Below are 19,785 nucleotides of genomic sequence, written 5' to 3'. Positions count from 1 at the left end.
AAGAAAAATCTTAAACCCACTCTTCAAATTTCCACCCCTAATCTAGAAACAAAAAATGTCAGAAGAATCCTTCCGCAAAGGTCTTTAGCAGTCACTCACAATCTGTATCGTCCCTTCGGTCTCTTGAATTTCACAGGTTTCCTCTAACTTTCCTCCAGAATGTGGGCCCTCATGCTCATGAATCTCCCTCTCTCGTTAGCATCTCCTAAGCCTTGCCATTGTCTCTTTTGCGCTTCCACTAGCCCTGTGGATTCTTTGTAGCTTTGTAGCTCCCTTGTGCACTTGGGTCTCACAACTGACACTTTCTGCGTCCTGACATCGCACTAGCTTCACAATAGGCTCCTGCTAGACATTAGTTTTACCAGATGCCATTTTGGGACTTTGGCTTCCCAGCTGTTTTTCACAACAATTCCCTTATGGACCTTAATTTCGCAATGGTATTATGATAGGTCCCTATTGGACCTTGGCTTCAAATCTGGTTGTCTTTTCTGGACCTGGGCCTTTTATCCTCACAGATGGTCCTAGTGGTGGCTGTACTGGAGGAATCAGGGGGTCAGAGGTGCCCATTACATTTCCACCATATTGTAGAACTGAAATGGTGGTCTAGAGTCTGACCATCATGGTCGGCTTCCTGGCTGATGGCTCATCTTCCTGTGTACGCTCAATCTCTAGAGCTCTGATGTGTTGCAATACTCACGTATTCTCTTACTGCAGCTAGACATTGTTAATCACCTTGCCTATTCTCCTAGTTCCTTCCCCCCTGGTTCCCCTCCTCCCTGTTCTTTTCCTCTGCCTTACCCTCTCTGGCCTTGCAGTTACCAGAACTGCTGGCTTTGCAGATCACCAAACAGCAGGCCTGCTTCTCACCAGCCTTGCTGCTTGCATCCTTGCTCAACAGTGCCACCTCTTTCCAGTTTGTTGTAGACCACAGAGCTATCAGTTGTCATTGAAGGATCTCTCTGTCTTTCAGGCCATTGGGGCCTCCTCTTTGCATCCTTTTGGGGGCAAGGTGTTCCTCTGCATTTTAGCCAGCTGGGGCATAGTGGCAACCAGAAAGGAGTGCTCTACTCTTCACGCTCCCAGCACCAAGACCCAGATAAGGCCAGTTAAGAACATATACAGTAGTTTCACAACATGTCCCCCCTGGACGTTGGCTTCATAATTTGTTTCACAAGTGGTTTCATAAAAGGTTTCACAACTGTTGGTAATGGGTATTTATTCCCCTTCAATAGGAACCTTGACAAGCAGCTGATATTCAACCCTTCGGCCATGGCTTCGTCCCACATACCTTGTGGTTTCTGATGGATGTCTAGTGGGTTCAGCCTTCCAATTACCTTCAGCACACCCTCTGGATACCTTCGTCTCCTAGGTGCACATGCTGTGGTTGGATTGCACTCTGGCTTCCTCCAACTGGTCACAGAGTATCGTCACCTTCTTTCTCAGTGTCCAATTCTGTTCTGCCTGTTCATCAAAAATCTCCCATGGGAGTGTGGGTAGGCACGTCTGCCTCCTATGGGAGTGCTCCTTCCTGTTTGTTTCCCTGCTTCATGTTATTCTCCCTGCCTGTGGGACTGGTTGCTCTCTCCACTTTTAGATGCTTTCTACTTGATGTTGGAATTCTTACAATCAATTTGGTAACTGCTTGAAAGTCTCTATTATTATTATAAGGGTATTAATTTAGAATGGATATACCTAGGGGAAGCAACAGAGCACTTTACAGTCATAGGGGGGAATACACAGGAAAGCAGCGATACAAGTGGGGAGCTAACAACAGGGGAGGGGGATGGTGGGTGATTTGACAGCAAGGAATCTACAAGCACACAGGGGAGATAACGAAGGGGAGGGGCAGATCGCGCCATCTCAGGCTAGGTGGAGAGTGGAGGGTGTGTGGAGCTAGGTGTTAGGGGGTTGCCATTCCTTGAAGAGGATGATCTTGCGCTCCTCCCTGAAATGTAGAGGTGTAGGGGTGAGTCTCATGCTGATTGGAAGGAGGTTGCAGAGTCTTGGGGCGTAAACAGAGAAGGCCTGTCTTCTGGTGCTTTATTTCTGCACCAATACAGTTCAGGTGTGCACATGTCTTTAGTTCTGGTGAATCAAAGGCCTCACTGGATGCTGAGCTTCTCAACAAGATGGCTTGAGGGCAATGGCCTGGAAGATGATGCAGCAGGATGTGAAAGGGATACATGCTTCCAGCAGGAGCTCCTGCAGTTCGATTGATTAGTTGTACAGCAACATGTAAGACACAACTCAGGGGTGCCACAGTGGTTGCCGGAATGCCTGCCAGAAGAGCATTTCCACCATACAGGTTGGAAAGAGCCAAGGCATGGACAACAGATCAGAATTCTTTTGCTGGGATGATGGCTTTATTGCCGCTTTCTAAACTGTTATTATTGTGGTCTTGGTTTATTGTTTCGGAATAGTTAGAGCCATTAGAATGGGCCTGCAAGGTTTTAAGTGTGCCCGCTCCACCATCTAGGATTTCTTACTTTTTACTTTTCTTTGGCGCACACAAATTTCACGGGTTCACAAAACTGTGGGTCTTTACCCAAACATGAAGGCTTCTACAGGTTTTGGACAGTGTTTTTCATGGCACAGTAGGAGATGTAGTTCTGCAGACCTAAACGTTGCAGGGGTACATTATTTGGTGCATTATAGCATTTCTGGGGGAACCACGATCTGGAGGGATCCAACCACATGCACCCTCTTGGAAGCACATTGGGTAGTGGCTGGATCAGCCCAGTCCCTGATGGCTTGCTTCCACCACATGAATGGATTGGGAGTACGGATAACTAACCACACCTGACACATCGATCAAGAGACCTATGTCTGGACATATCCAGTCTCAATTAGTGAGAAAAACTAAAATCAAACAGTCACGGTGATAAGGCTTTTATTCAGTCGTAACTAATGGCAAGTCTCTGGGCACCCTTCCATTACATCATATGCAAATGAGTCCTGAAAGGCCTGAACATCTGGCACTATAGTGTGCTAGAGAGGATAAATACTTGAATCATGTACTGCAATGTGTCATAGTCTGAATATTACCACAGAACTACTAAGGCACAGGATGCCACATGTGGATTATTAACAAAGGAGGCTTGCAATACAATGTGCCAAATCCTGAACATTAAAACAAGAATTCGGTACCACAGTGTGAAATATACTGAACAGGGCCATGGACATTACACAGTAGAGTGATTCCAAATCTAAGACATCAGGATTTGATTCCTCTACTGCAATGAGAAATATCCTGAAAATCAACAAAGGAATAATCACTATTGAGTGCCAGCTCAATGATTACAACATGAAACTTGCACTCACCTGTGAACATTTTTCACACATTAACACGTATCGAGGCAAAAGCAACTTGGTAATATTTCAGCACAAGACTCCAATTTACCACATACTCACCGGCACCAGACCTCAATTCGTTCTTCTGCCTTGCACAGAAATACACTACAATGATGATGATGATGGTTAGGACAACATCTCCTGTCACCACGCCCACAAGTGTTCCTGTGTCAATCCGGTAGCAATTTCCACAATCCATAGCTGGAGGAAGAAGACAGGAAAAACTCAGGTTTCACACGAGGAGTTCACATCATGCTAGTACTGAGTCGTGTATAGAAAATCAAGGGGGCATGAATACCATCCTGAACATTAAAACAAGAATTCGGTACCACAGTGTGAAATATACTGAACAGGGCCATGGACATTACACAGTAGAGTGATTCCAAATCTAAGACATCCAAACAAACCAGGACCAGACAGAAGAGCCACCTTGAGAGGGGCCTTGGGGGGAAGTGCTGTCATGATTCCTGCACCTCATGTCCCCAGCCCTCCAAGATGTCAGGCAGGAGCCAGGCCACGATCACCTACATGGCCCTCAAGGGCCTCTCCATCCCTCCAAAGACCCACTTGGAGTCAGACTTGGTGCTTGTGGCACCAGACTCACTCACTCCCATAGGATAACATTGGGGATTGGACTTGTAGGGCATTGATGGTGACAAGATGGATGACCCCACATATTTCGGTTCCCAGAACTGCATGTGCAGTCTAGTATGATCAAATGGTCTCCTGTGATGAAAACTCCAAGGGGGTGCACCGATTGTATGAGTTCTACTAAAGCAGAGCACTGAAGCGAATGCAAGCCACGATAATAGGCATAGCAAATAAACTTAGATGGAAATCCTCTTGTAAAACTAAAGGCAAATACTTAAAAAAACCTTTTGAACAGGGCGTTTAAAGCCTGTATGTGTCCTGGATACAAAGAAAAATCTACAGCCCAGGCCACCACATGTCTGGCTGGGCTAAAGAGTGGGTAGAACAGTGGAGAAGGTAGACTTTGGTGTCAAGAGGCAGGCAGCTCCAAAAAGGGCATTAGTGTTCTAAATAATTCAAGGTAAGTGGTCGCTATTGACCCTTTAGAGTGGAGTGGCATAAATCTGTTCCATAAATTAGCATGAGTGACCACGCATGGCAAACAAGCCTAAAATAATGTAGTGGGTTCCAGGGAGGGAGAGGGTAGCCATGTATGAGAAAGAGCCATACAATCTATAATCAGTTCTGTAATGTAACACATGAAAACATCTGATACATACAGGTCAGCAACAGTATGCAGAAGACTTTTACAACCTTTTCATGATGCTATGCCCAGAGTGTATGCCAGCATTTCCAGTGTAATCACCTTCGTAAGCTTTCACCATAATATTTGGAAATATTGCCATTGTCTATTATGTGCCTGATGCTGTTCCCACAATGTATGGCAGCATTGCCACTGTAAATCACTTTCATGATGCTGCACCCACAATATATGCATACAAAGGGCATTTCCAAAATTGGGGACAGATTCATAAGAAATATGTACTCCTTTTATTTTAAACACCACACATTGTGAACAAAATTAAAACCGTATCAACAGCAAACGCATATCATAACTCATCAAACATCAAAATCAAATATGATCATTCCTAGCAGCAACAACAAAAAACATGTATTCAAGCACAACAAATTAATGACTAAATCAACAAATCACTTCAATCGGCCTACCATGGCACATACATCCTAAACAAATAGAACTTTGAAAACGTAAATAATAGGCAAAACAAACATTAAACAAGCATGTTAGATATGATTGTTGGAGATTAGTCCCACACAAGAGTGGGTTGAAACACACTGACCTTGATACTTCCTACACAATTGCAAGAAACTGCTTTGTATGTGGGTACAGATTTTGATCCCCCGGATGGTGTGGCTTTATCATCCATCTCTACCACGTCTATCAGTTCTAATGATGCAGCACAGTTATTTTTAGTGGACAAAGGAACAGCATAGCATTGTCTTTGAGACATTCTCTCAGTCATGACTGGACACAGGTTTTTGGGGCTGGGACACATATATTCAAAATAAATCCTGTTTTGCTTCTTCTGTCCTGCCCTTTCCTTTTGTGTGGGTCACTGACGAGAGATGCAAGGGAGTTGTAAACAGTTTATTTAGACAAATTCTGGAGGCTGTTGAGGGAATACGTGAATGTCATCAAGAGGAGAAGTGGTAGTAATACAGAGGGTAAATAGCTTAACAGAAAATATTTTATTGAGCCTGAAGATGAGGTTGAAGAAAGCCAGACAATGCTAATAACTCTGGTTACGAACCACCATTTTGTTTTTCCTTCCTCCCATACTGAAGCTGATATACATCTCTGATTGGAGCCGTAGCCAACCCCATAATTGCAGAGTGTGCTCCCCAGGCTGAAGTGAAGGCACAGCCATTACAGACTGTAGAAGCTTCCCAGTATCAACGAACATCCCACAACAACTGCAAATATTATGTTAATATGTACTAAGAGTAGGAAGATGGATGATGATTGATATTAAGACCCCATCAGTTGGATAAATCTAAATTGATCCCGACTTCCGAAGACTCAGGCTTCAGAAAAGAGCCAGGGAGAAAACAAAGTGAGTCATGAAGGAAAAAAGGGGAAATAAAGGGGGAGGGAACAAGCAAAGAAATGCAATGTAGCAAGTAGGTCAATTCTCATCCTGTGCCACCCACTGCCCATAAAGGATAACACTACAGCTCTGCTTGCAATGGGACTTTCCTTAGGAAAATATCTCAGTGACTTCCCTCTCCCCCCTGACTTCCTAATCCCCGAAGTAAAGCTTCAGCCTTAAGCCCACTATGACACTGACTTCATCTTATTTAAATTCATTAGTCGTATCTAAAGGTATTTTGGAACCCTAGGGCGCAACAATGAGTCCCCCTATTAAGCCCCTGAAATGGAAAAGACAAGAGTGGCATTATCGGAAGCTGCAGCGGAATTTTCACCACCTACAAATCCCTCCATTCAAAGGTAGCCGGATTACCCTGATTGAACATTATGTTGAAAATGCAGCATATACACCAAGCTCAGGCAACTCATTCTTAGATTGCTGCAACTGTTATTGCAAATATTGAGGAACTTACCCTCACAATGTTTACAATCAACACACACAAGCAGCCTCATTACGACCCCGGCGCTAAACCATGGTGCTATTAGCAAATTGCGGCACAGTACTTAGCACAAAGGTCCCTTTGCGGCACCCTACTTTAACGGCTGGTAAAACCAGCTGTTAAGGTCGGGTCCCGCAAAGGGACCTCGTAATCCGGCGTAAAGGGTTTAACGGCGCCGACACCTTTTACGGCGCCGTTAAACCCTTAACGCCAGGGTCGTAATGAGGCCCAAGGCCATTGATCATTGAATTGGAAATTGATCTGGGGTGCTCTTAGGAAATGGAACTTTGTTCCTGACATAATTAACAAGATTCATGCTGTGTATGCTAGCATGCTTCATTGGTGAGGACAGGCCTCCAGATAAGGGTCATACCAGGCCCTTTTACACATTAAAATATTGCAACTACAACACCTTTTATTTTTCGGTGCATTTCATTTACACACTAGTTGAGAGCAAAGGGAAATGCAAAGGTCAGGTCACTTGGCCAGAAAGCAGAACATCTTGATTTTAATCTGCCTGGATGAAATTGCATGCCATATAGAAATCAGTCTTAAAAAAAGACATTTTCTCTCAGAAAGAAACAGCACACAGTGTGATAAGCACACAGTGTGATAATGAAAGGTGGCTTTTGTTCACTTTTTCTGTGTTTTGTGTCTGCAGATGCATGGAGAGGAGCATTATGCATGCCTATTTATTTTCCCAGCATGTTTTGGTCCTATCAGTAATAAGATTGAAAACATATCTACCATTGGGAAGTATCCTTTTTCGAAGTTCCTGCATTGTGTACATTTATCACCAGGATGCATATATGTGATGTGTTCATTCATATCAATGTGTAGAAGAAGGTTTTCTACTAATGTAATATACTGTTTGAAGCCAGATATCTATGCTACACAACACTGTTTTATTGCTAATGTATTTTATTCATTTTTAAGTTTAGTCATGTTTTGGTTGCCTGTGGTGTTAGGGGAGTTTTCCTAAAGTCTACCAACAGGTCATACTCTATAAAACTATCGCTTGGTATGCAGGCACCAACTATTAGTATAGGTCTGTACAACCCACAGGTTTGGAAGAATGGCAGAGCAGCCAGTCTTATTTTACGAGGAGGATGTGAGCTGGTGGTAAGTACAATGAACTCAGTAAATACATAGGCCCAAAGAAACTCTCTCATGCTAGTAGCTAGTAAAATAGACATGCATTTTATATGCACAAGGCAAAGTTATATTCAGGTAAGTAAGTACTATTTTAATTAATCAACACACTAGGAAACAAAACTGTTATAATCTCTAATTTCTCCATCTCTTACTCTATTTCAGGAATCATCCCACTTTTTTGATCCCTTTCAATCTGGCGTCCGCCCGGCCGTGGCACAGAGAGCGTGCTGGTATCTGTTGTAGATGACTTAGCACGTCTCTCTGATCAGGGTGGAGTGGGGGTGCAGATATTATTAGATCTATCGCGGCTTTTGATACCATCTGTTATCTTCTTATTAATGACATATATTATTATTGCACCTGAGCCATTGCATGCAGATCCTTATTTCATTAATACTATACCAATACTGAATACCCAAAGCCCCCGCATTCCAGAACCCCCAAACCATTCTACATTCCACAAATCAAACTACAGCACTAATACTTTACAACGAGCCCCCCTTTACTTATCATCTAACCTTATACTTTTAACAATTAACAATTTCACATTTACAGTTGTCCAGTTAAACATTTAGCCTTGTGCTTACAGATTGCCGACTTCAATTCACAGTTACTTTTGTTCAATTAAGCGTTCTGGCCTGCAAATCATCCTACAAGGCCGGCTCATCAGGACTACATCCTTAGGATCAGAGCCCACTCTGGAATCTGAGCTACAGGCTCCATAGCCATCAGGAGCACCATCTAAATCCGCAGGTCCAGATTGGTCAGGAACATCATGAACATTATCTGAACCCACAGAGACCCCATCAGAGAGGGAAATATCGGAAATATCCCCCTCCTCAGTCTCTGCACCAGGTTCATCATCACCAGAATCCTCCTGAAACATTCTCCTAAAAAATGAAGCATTCCTTGTTATCTCACAGTTATCTTTTTCCACTGCAGTAACCATGGGTCCTTTAATCCTCTTGACTCTTAAGGCCATTGGCTTATATCTTGAATCCAACTTTTTCCGCTGCTTTTGCCGAACCAGCACGGACTCTCCTACCACAAGTTGACTTTCTCTTGCTCTTCTCTTCTGATCAGTCCATTCTTTAATCTTTTTCCTCTTAAATCTGTCCCTCTCCCTGATTTCTTCATCCTCTGAAGGCATATAGTCCTCCAACTGTGGGAGTCTAGTTCGAGGCTTGTATCTTATCATTAATTCCGAGGGAGAATAACCTGTCATCTCATGAGGTGTATTGCGATAACTTCGCATCATCTGAGAAACTGCCTGTAGCATTGACATTTTATCCACAACTGCCTTTTGTCGGGCCCTTTTCAAATTCTTAATAAATCTCTCAACCATGCCATTTGCTTATGGCCACAGGGGTGTGATTTTTTGGTGCTTGAAACCCAGATGTGGCGCAAGTGCACCAAACTGAGGTCCCTGAAACGGTGGACCATTATCCGTCTTGACTACTTTCGGGAAACCCCATTCACTAAATAGTTCATCCAAAACCACTGCCACATGATGAAACGCAGTCGACACTACATGTTTGACCAGAGGGAATCGTGAGTACTCATCAAGTGCTACTAATAAATATCCTCCCTCTTCAAGGTGACCATCAATGGCCACTCTATTCCAAGGACCATCTGGCAAGAGCACTTTCTGAAGAGGAGTCACATTGCTATTAGCAGCAGACACCTGGCAGGCAAAACAATTTTGTATCATATCTTCAACAATCATATCCATGCAAGGGAACCACACCAGGTTGCTAAATATTTTCTTTGTATTCACAACACCACAGTGCCCTTCATGTGCCAACATCACGAGGACCTTTCGCAAGCTCCTTGGCGCCACTAGCCTGCTTCCCCTAAGCAGCACTCCTTCAGCCGTTGCCGTCAATTCACGGTTTATTCTAGCCAATCTTCGAAGATCCTTCCTATCCACCCCTCCTTCTGCATCTTGCTCTGCGACCAGACATCTCCACTTGCCAGTTCTGGTCGAACCGCTGCCTGGATTGTGGCGTCATCCTTACTTTTCACCACAAACATTTCCCTAGTGACTGCTGGTGGCAGAGCATTTAGGGACAAATATGATATATATTCTTCCGCTTCCCTCTGCATCTTAGTGTTGGGCACCTCTCTCAGATGTCGAGACAAATAGTCTGCTGGATTGGCTTCTTTCCCTGGCTTGTGGACTATAGCATAGTCATATTCTTGTAAGCGTATACCCTATCTCTCTATACGCGGAGGCATCTTAATCCTCGGGTTTCCAAACAGTGAGATCAAGGCCTGATGGTCCTTAACAAGAGTGAATGGCCTCCCAATCACAAAGTGATTAAACTTCTCACAAGCCCACACAGCAGCCAAATGTTCCCTTTCAGCTTGCGAATACGCTTGTTCAACATTATTCGCAGCCCTGATAGCATAGGCTACAATGCATCTTACACATTCCTTTCCTGGTTTAATCTGCGCCAAAATTGCTCCTAGACCCACAGGACTAGCATCCACCGTTATCTCCGTTCCCCAATTCGGATTGAAATAAGCTAATTGTAGATCACTGACAAGTTCCTTCTTAATCATTTCAAAGCTTTTCTTGCAATCCTCATTCCACACAAAGACTACTTCCTGCTTTAATAACTGTCTAAGTGGATCAGTCAGCGTTGCATAATTAGGCAAATATCGGGCACAATAACCTGTAATTCCCAAAAATTATCTTAATTCAGCCACATCTTTTGGCGGCTCTAATCCAAGAATGACATTTACTTTATCTGGATCGGCCTTTATCCCATTTTCTGAGAATATGTGTCCAAAAAAGCGCAGGCTCTGCTTGTTCACATCACATTTCAGGCGATTCAAAGTTAGACCACTGTCCTGTAATATTATACAAACTTGTTTCACTGCCTCATCATGCTGACTCTTGGTGACGCCGTACATAAGTATGTCATCACTATAATTGAATGCATTACTCACTGGTGCAATGATCCTCCTTATTGTTTCCTAAAATATTTCTGAGCAGATGAAATGCCGAAACTTAGTCAGTTGTACCTAAACAACCCCTCTGGTTATGGGTCTTGATTCTGGATCAGTCACTAACTGATGGTATCCCTGATTCAAATCTAGTTGTGTAAATCTAGTTGCCTGATTCAACCGGATGATCATGTCCTCAGTATTGAGCCCTGGATGTCTTTCTCTCTGTATTGCTGTGTTAGGGACTCTCATATCCACACATAATCGAAGACGACCATCTGCCTTTGGCACAACTACCTGCGGGGACACCCAAGGCGTAGGACCACTCTCCACTCTCTCAATAATGTCATTATCAATTAACTGTTGTAGTTGTTGAGATACTTTCACCTGGAGATGAAACCTATCTGCCTCAGATGTTGCGGAACTGGATGAACATTAGGATCAATGTGCAGATGTACTGCATCGCCCTTCAGAATAATTGAAATAATTTTGTGAATTTCTGGTTTAGTCCTTCCATATCTAGAATCTTTCCTGTCTCAGCCTGTATTTTATGACATTGTGGTGGAACTCATTGTATCATCTCAAACTGACTGTATTTGACATCAATGAGTTGCAACTCTGTAGCAGTCTTACATCTAATGAGACATCTATCCACCACTGGACTGCTTATGACATGCATTTCAATCGGCACACAATGTTCCTTAAGAATCAGGTCACACTGAAATTGTCCCATAGAGGCCAATGGCTGCGTTGCTCCCCATTGGAAAATAATTTTGGCTCTTGATGGCTGTAATGGATACAACTCAGCTATCCCCTCAAAGGCCTTTTCACTCATTATATTCGCTGTAGCACCTGTATCCACTAAAAACGGTATGTTTTGGCCACATAAACTTACTGTAACCTTTATAGCCACCTTACCATCTGATGCATCATAGCCCGATCTTACATACTCCTTACTGTATCCATCATACTCTTGATATTCCTTCATTCCATGTTCCTCTTTCACTGGTGGGTTTTCATAAGGGTCTCCATATGGTGGTATTATTTCTTGATATTGAATATGATATGATTGTAACACTTGATTTTGTTCTTGACAACCTTGTTTCCCGCCACCTCTACCTGTAAATTGTCCATGGCCCTAACAAATCCTGGTTGTTGAACTTGTTGAACTGTCCTTGGAGGCCCATTCGGTCTTGTAAAGTGTCTTTCCACTTGTGTTCTTGTATTAGAACCTCTTTGAATTTCATATCTTCGGTTTAGGAACGTCTGCGTTTGCACATTGGACCTATATGCAGGCACCAACCACATTCTTTCCCGACACATTGTTTGAAAATGATTGTCCTGTCCACATCGTAGACACAACTGACTCATTGCTGGACATTGCCCTCTTTGTGGGAATTCAAACCCACACCTGTAACAAAGTCTTTCTGAGGCACTTTTACTATTATTATTCCAGCCTTCTTGTCGAGATGTTGACGATGATACACTGATATATTTCCTTTACCATTGCATATTCTGACCCATGGCAGCAATGGTGTCTAGTCTCTTTGGATTCTCCATATTTGCTGACTGGGTGTCCACTCTCTCATAGACTCTCCCCAGTTCTAACACTTCTTTTAATGGGAGAGGTTTCTTTAATAGATGCTTTCTAAATTTAGATGATATGCATCCTTCAATAATTCTCAGCCTGATCGCCTCATTATCATAAAAATTCATAAAGTCACAGTATGTTTCTTTTCGTTGTAAGCGCAATATAAATTATGGTATGGTTTCATATGGGCTTTGCGTGCACTGATTAAATATATATTGTTCATAATCCCACTTTGGTGTGATTATTATCCTGTTACTAAGCGCCGTCACCAAGAGTTGATATGTCGCTTTTTCTTCCTGAGGTATTGTCTTAATGATAGTCTTCATCTCCCTTCCAACTAAATTCATAAAGATGTCTAGCTTGTTTGTAGCATTCTGGTTCTCTACCGCCCTTAAAAATTCTTCAAATTCGTCTAACCATTCTTGCCATCGTTGTCCTTGGTCTTCCTGCGGCTCTATATTAAACGGGTTTGGGCGTTGCAGATAACTTATTGGGTTTATAGGTACAGATATACCATCTTGAGATGAATTCGAACCCTCACTCACATTTTCAGACAACATGTTTGTTGCTTATCTTTCCTTTCTGTCTACTTGTTCTTTTGTCGCCTTTTTCCTTTTCCCTTCTTTATCTGTGTTTCCAGAGTTTGCTTATCACACTTTAGCCGTCTTTACACCTTACTTTGTTCTGTGTATTACTGTCCCACTAGCTTATTTTCAGACTTCTTTTCTTTCTTTATTCAGACTGTGCAAATCATTTGCAATTTTCTTTTTTTAAAGGTGTGCATTCATTTCATATTTGTTCCTTGACTTCACACCTGCTGCTGCTCCATATTAGCATTCACTTTCATTTTATCATATTTATTTGTTGTAATGTAACTTATTTGCACATATGCATTTGTATCTGTCTGTATCTGCATTTGTGTATTTGTACTTCTTGCCCTTCTTTCCACGTCTATGTATGTTGCCTGCACACAAAAGATGCACTTTCGGTCATTTCCATCTGCTATTTACTACTTTATTTACATTGGCACCATTGGGTTTACTTTCAATGTTTCCACTGTGGGTTAGTTCGTTTCGTTTAAATAATTCTATTTACATTTGCAGTGTCAAATTTGCTTAAGTTTCCTTTGCGTGTCATTTCGTTTCGTTTACCATCCTATGTTGTCATGACAACCTCTCTCATTCATTCAGTTGCATTTTAAGATGGCAGTACGGTTTTTTACGCTTCTGGGTCCTTTTCTCTAACGTCCTTCTGATGCTATTACACACGTCAACGATATCTCGCGCTCTAGTAAATCCGTTCAGTTGGGCACTTTTAAAAGATGCTTTCCCCTTTCTTACTTTACTTTCCTTCTTCAATTATTGTTCGTATTACCAAAATGTTCTTTAGATAATATATTACCCACTCATGACGGCCACATCATGCGTGCCTTACCGTTTCTTGTTTCCTTTTCCGCCGATATTTCTAAGTTATCATCCATTAACGTCCCTTGTCTGTACATCGATTTTTCTTCACTTTTTTTTCTGTCACACTACACTTCCATTTCCAGTTCGGTTTCCCCTCGTCGCCAATTGTTATCTTCTTATTAATGACATATATTCTTAATGCACCAGAGCCATTGTATGCAGATCCTTATTTCTTTAATACTATACCAATACTGAATACCCAAAGCCCCCACATTCCAGAACCCCCAAACCATTCTACATTCCACAAATCAAACTACAGCACTAATACTTTACATCACCATCCACCACTACATCTAACTTGATCGCCTGGCTGAGGCAGGGATTGCCGGCCAGGTTCTGTGCTTGTTCAAGGATTTTCTATTGGACTGGCCCAATCTCTGTCACTTCCTCCTTTTCACTCTTCTTCTCTCCCACTATCATGTGGTGTTCCTCAGGAGTTTGTCTTGTCCCCCACTTTATTCAACATATACATCCAGCCCCTGGTTGAACTCATTCATTTCCAAGACATCCAGTGCTACTCGTATGCTGATTATACACAGATAATCTTTCAGCTGGACCTGTCTTGTTCTGGTCCAGCTTCTCAGTTACAGGAGTGCCTGGATGCTGTGGGTCGGTGAATCAGTGACAATTGGGTGAAGTTGTATGAGGACAAGACAGAGGTTCTCGTGGTGGGTCACTCTTCTGCTCTCTCTTTATGGACTCTGTCCTTTTGGCCCCCTCATTGGGTGTTCCTACACCAGTGGCATCTGTAAGGGATTTCCGTGTTAGGCTCTCATCTTCCCTGTATCTTGAAGCGCAAATTGAATCGGTATGCCATTCGGGGCCTTATAAGCTCAGGGTCCTATGCAAGGTTCTGCCTTTTCTTCCCTCTAGGCTACATGCTCCTGCAGTAGTTTTGCTTGTGCTTAGCCCAATCGACTACTGTAATTCTCTATATTTAGCCAAGCAACTTATTTTAATGTGTGCCTTCAGCTTCTGCAAAATGATGCAGCTAGGCTGCTAACTCAGACTTCCCCCATGCACATCTCCCCTAGTCTGAGACTTTTGAAATGGCTTCCTGTTGTTCAGAGTCCAGTTCAGAGTCATGTGCATAGTACATCAGGAGTTTCAGGGCACCGGGCCGTAAATATCTACAGCTTAAATTCCGTCCATATGTGCCTAGTCATCCCTTGCGGTCTCAAGAATCTCTTGCTATCCAAGTACCTCAGATCCGGACCAAGCACCTCAGGTCCGGACCACTCGAGTGGGTGGCCGTGCCTTCTACATGGCCGCAGCTAAGCAGTGGAATTGATTGATATTTTATTTTTATCGCGCTCGTACACAAGTGTTTCAGAGCGCGACAAGGCAAGGAAGGGGAACAGGGGAGAACAAAACAGCGATCTTACTAGGCCCAGTGACATTGAGAATGCGCAAGTGCATGGGAGAGGGGGAGGGGAAAAGTGCATGGAAGGAGGGAGAAGTGGAAAGTTCGAAGCAGAGGAGAAACACATAAATAACAATAAATAAATAATAAAGGCAACAAACAATGGTAATGCAGCCAGCAATGCTCATCCACAGCTGCTATGTGCCACTAAGGGTCATCTTTCCTTTCGTCGCCTTTTGAGGACTCTTTTGTTCAACGTATTCCTTTTCAGTTGACTATCTGAACGTTGCTGCAGCACCATGATGCCCTTGGGTGTACAATGCGCTATACAAATGCCATTAAGTTAAGATAAAAATACTTCAGGTGATGTGAGAAACCTGAGGGTATTCTCCCTCCTATTCCTTATGAATCATCTACACAGATAGCCAGGGCAAGGCCATCACTTTTGGATTCTGACTCCGGGAGTGGACAAGCAAGAGGGGATCACCTGGGTGGAGAGTCTGTGGGGACTAGGAGTGGGGTGCCCTTGGGTGAGACACAGTATCCCCCTTTCCCTAAAGCTGACTATCCAAACCCATCCGCCGTCTACATGGGGTATTACAAACCAACTCCCCTGACTTCTTCAAACAAGACTGTAAAAGGTACTGAGACGAGAAAGAGGCAACTTAAGAGCAGTAAAGACTAGTTGCTTTCACCACTTATGTACTGAGACGAAGAAGAGGCCTGCTGAGAGCACTGGTGGTCAGGCATGTCCCCTTAATGATGGTCAGGCAGGGCTAATTATGAACTCGCACATGCAGTCTCTTAGAGGGCTGCAGGCGTATAAAAAGCCCCACCTAATGAGTAAGAGAGGACGTTTGGACCTGAGCAGTGGCAGTAAATTTAAGCTGCAGTAACTTTCATTATAGCCACTAGTGAGTTTCTAGATTAAGAGAATGCCGGTATGCAAGTGTTTGAAGCTGCAGTTAAGGCTTGTATGTATCAGAGTGGTTGCGTGAATGAAAACACTTTATCAAAAGTCTCCAATCAGAATCCTTATGAAGCAGTGAACATTAAAGCCTGTTAGCTCATAAAGCAGCGTGAATACTTTGTTACGGAGTGGTCATGTGAAGAAGAAAGCACAGTATCGAAAGCCTCCGAAAGCTGAGTGCATTTAAAGGTAAACTTCAAAGACTTATTTCAGTGAAACCAATTGAAACTTATAACAGAATCATTTGCTAAGAAAACTTGAACAATTGAAAGCCTCCCAACGCATAAAGCATTACAAAACAAACTTCAAAGACTTATTTCAAATAAATAAATTGGAACTTACAACAGAATCATTCATTGAGAAACCTTTACCATTTTTTAATGCTGAACGGAAAACAAGGTTTTCAACAATCTATATGCATTATTTCAAATGTCGTACCAAAGTAAATCATTAATTGTGAAGATTTTGAAAGAGAGGAAGCTTTTACAAACACTTGATTATAGCGTGTGCCAATTAATAGTGAATTCACATTGCACACAAAACTCGTATATACTATGATGTTGAGTAATCAAGTGTGAATGAACTCTCTGATGAAACTAACTTTAGCCAAGTCAGTGAATTCAACGTGAAACATTAAATGTGGAATTAAAGAAACCAACATTTAACAAACTTTAAAGTGAATTCATCTTTAATACAGCCAGTGAACCCAATGTGTGCTATTACCTAAAGTGAAGTGAAGGGAAATGAACTCTAAAAAGGTGAATGTAATTACACTGCTATTTTCAACCCGAACATTTCGTGATCCCAAAAACCAGTAAGGGGTGCACAGGAATGATATCTTGTGGAAGGAGTCCCTGAGGTGAGTACTACTTATGGTCCAGAGGAAAGTGCCTCAGAATATTGTGGTGTTTGAACTGTATCTTGGGAACTTGGGGTTTGGAACTTGGGAAGGGAGTCCCGAACATTGGACAAACCTGTAGGCGTTTTTCCATACTGACATTTAAGTTAGTAAAAGTGCTTGTTTTGAACTTTGAATCTGTTGTCTGTGTCTCACTCCAAGATGTCCTCACAGTGGGTAAACTAACAGTAGGGAATGATACAGATCATGAACACAGTCAATGGTAAGTAAAATCACTTGTTATAGTCACTCAGAACATGTTCTGTTGTAGTTATAAAAAGAGTTATTCAGCAGAAGCAATAGCAGTTCAATACTTTCAAAGATGTGTCATATTTTTCAACAGGCTAATGGTTTCAGAAGTAGGTCCATCCCTACCTATGTATACATTCTACAAAGTCAGATTGGGAGGGCAAACCGGTAAGGCACAGCAGCAGAAATGGAAAAGCTCCAAAGGATTCCTTGATTACAAGTGTGTATGATGCTTTTGAGGGTCGAAAAGGTTTCAGGGACCTTGGGAAAGGCTCCCTGCAGGCGTACAAGCATTAGGCCTGGGCGAACGGTATGGGTGAACACCCAAACACCGGAATCAGTGCTCCAGCAACACAGGAGCGACAACATGGCTTGAGGTAAGTACTATCCCGAGTCCCACAGTATCCGAAGAGTGATGAAGAAGATACAGCTGGATTCTTTCACGCTGCAGCAGCGATGGGCCCGGTCGCCTGTTCCTTTGGTGTGGTGACAAAAGGGGGGGTGTTGCAGCAGCAGTCAAGTGAAAGGACTCTCAGCACGGAATTCTTCATACTCCCGCGTCAGTCCGCAGTTGTGGCACCTTTTCACAGGCTCCAATGATGATCGTTTACTGCCTGGTCAATCCAACTCAATTCTTCAGTCCTGCACTCTAAGGAGGTCCAACTGGTGCTCACCAAGGTTCTGGGAGGATTCATTCACAGGAAGATGATGCACAGCATTTGGGTTGGAGGTGCCATGGTATTCGCGGTTTGCATCCCAGCAAGTTGGGGGATGGCTTGTTCTGCAGGTCATTTATGGGTAGTTGGTCTCACCAGCAAAAGCTAAGGAGTCATCCTCTTCAGAGCTCCTCTGTCGATTCGAAAACAGCAGGACAGCAGTGACCTCTTCGTGGTTGCTCAATGTGGATGGATTCATAAGAAATATGTACTCTTGCAGGTATCGACTGGCCTTCTGCTTCAGAAATCTCACCTTTTATTTGGATTTCACACTCATTCTCTAGAAACTCTTCCTGCAGGTTACAGCAAGGGGCAGGTGGCAGTCCAATCAGAACAGCTAGCCTCCCAGTGGGAACTAGTTCCATTCAGGCACACCATATGACAAAGGATAGCAGAGTTTCAGGATCCTCCCATGCTTCCTGTCCTCGCAGACAAACTGCAGCCTCAGCGGGCTACAGAGATGGTTACTGACGAAGACAAAACTGAAATCAGGACCTCCCTCTCCCAGGATGGTAGAAGTAGGACCAAGAAAGAACAACCACACAAGAAATGGTGAAAAAAGAAAGACGCCACAATGTTGAAACAAAGGTGACCCCTCTGTGCATAGCTGCAGCTATGAAGATAGCCTTTTAGAAGCAATAGCACAAAAGTTGATAAAACACGTCCACTGACACCAGCCACAACTATAGGGTTGTTACTGCAACCGAAATGTTACATGAGCTGAGAGAAAGGGGATGCTAGGTAACCCCTCATCACTCCACATATGGTGGTTTGTGCTGATATCTCAAAAGGAAAAGCTAAGGAGGACAGAAAATATCCTTCTAACCCTGAGAACATTAGTTCTTAAAGAAAATAAAAGAATATAAAAAGGAGAGCTCAAAAGGCTCCCAGCAACACTGCTGCAAAAGTGAAACACAGATACCATTAAAAAGTATGGAGGGAAGCATGACCCCGTAAAATGAAGTACAGACGCAATCAACAGGGTTTCCAAGGTCAGAGCAAAAAGAATGAATGAAGGGAAAAAGACTTCCCTCATTCAGGAGACAGGAAAAAGATCCAGAGGTCCAGCAAGATGTGCTGGGGGTCTCACTACCAGAGGGTATTAAGCACATGTGGCATACATTTTACACTCTTCTGCAGGCAAATCATTTTAACTCTTAAAATTTAATTAACACTATAAAAAGGGTGTCAAATACTTGTGCCTCAAAACCATACATGAGTCACGGATGAGTTTGAACATCCACTAACCTTAACTTGGAGCCAATGTAGTAAATGGCACTATAATTTGTTAGCGGCAGCTAGGCCGTTGCTCGCACTTGAGTGATTGTCATTACACCAATCATAGGGTTCACAGCATCTTTCAATCTTCAAGACTACCATTCTAGCATTCAAAACCTGACACTCCAGCCAGTGCACGTGTTGCAATAAACAAATGAAATGGTTTCATTTGTAACTGAAATAGAACCTAAGCAAGACATGTCCCTGTAGAGATAATCCAGACAGGTATTTTACCTTTATGTAGTGGTTCATGCAGACTTCCATCAACTTCTAAGCACTGTAATTATTAGTGCCTCAGTCGATAATTTACCAACTTCTGAAGGATGTAAGGCTAACTGTCTAGAAAACATTTGACCATGAGATTCTTTCTGTGCTTGCAAAGGAAGCACACAGTGTCAGTGCACATCTGTTCGATTGGTTAGAGGATGCTACTTCTGTGTTGTATCTGTTAATTGTGAGAGAAACCTGCTTTGCTGTCACAATGTGGGCTGCTGACACATGAGAATCATTTCCATACAGTTATTTTTTTGAATGCGTAAGCTGGATGTCACATACTTTTTACTCTTGATAAGAAGAAAACTCATTTTGACTCCCTTGAAATGGCATTTACTCTGAAAGTTTAACAATAAGGAGTAAAATACTCCCACCACAAAATCTT

General features: G+C 42.8%; 1 protein-coding gene across 5 annotated transcripts in view; it reads right to left on the bottom strand.

The window, feature by feature from the left end:
• The window catches only part of HCST (hematopoietic cell signal transducer), a 176,776-nt gene that overhangs the window by 30,825 nt on the left and 126,166 nt on the right, over window positions 1–19,785 (bottom strand). For all 5 annotated transcript variants that reach the window (XR_011260190.1, XR_011260191.1, XR_011260192.1 and 2 more), the window contains one exon: window positions 3,412–3,552. Coding sequence is in view for 2 of the 5 variants with exons in the window: in XM_069604884.1 (XP_069460985.1) it covers window positions 3,412–3,552 (141 nt within the window). In the remaining 3 variants the exon portion in view is untranslated. The remainder of the gene's footprint in view (window positions 1–3,411; window positions 3,553–19,785) is intronic.

Source organism: Ambystoma mexicanum, chromosome 1p, assembly GCF_040938575.1.
Source record: "Ambystoma mexicanum isolate Mex_15411 chromosome 1p, UKY_AmexF1_1, whole genome shotgun sequence".
NCBI classification, from domain to species: domain Eukaryota; kingdom Metazoa; phylum Chordata; class Amphibia; order Caudata; family Ambystomatidae; genus Ambystoma; species Ambystoma mexicanum.
Note: the sequence above shows the minus strand (reverse complement) of the source record. Positions and strands in the feature narration are given on the sequence as shown.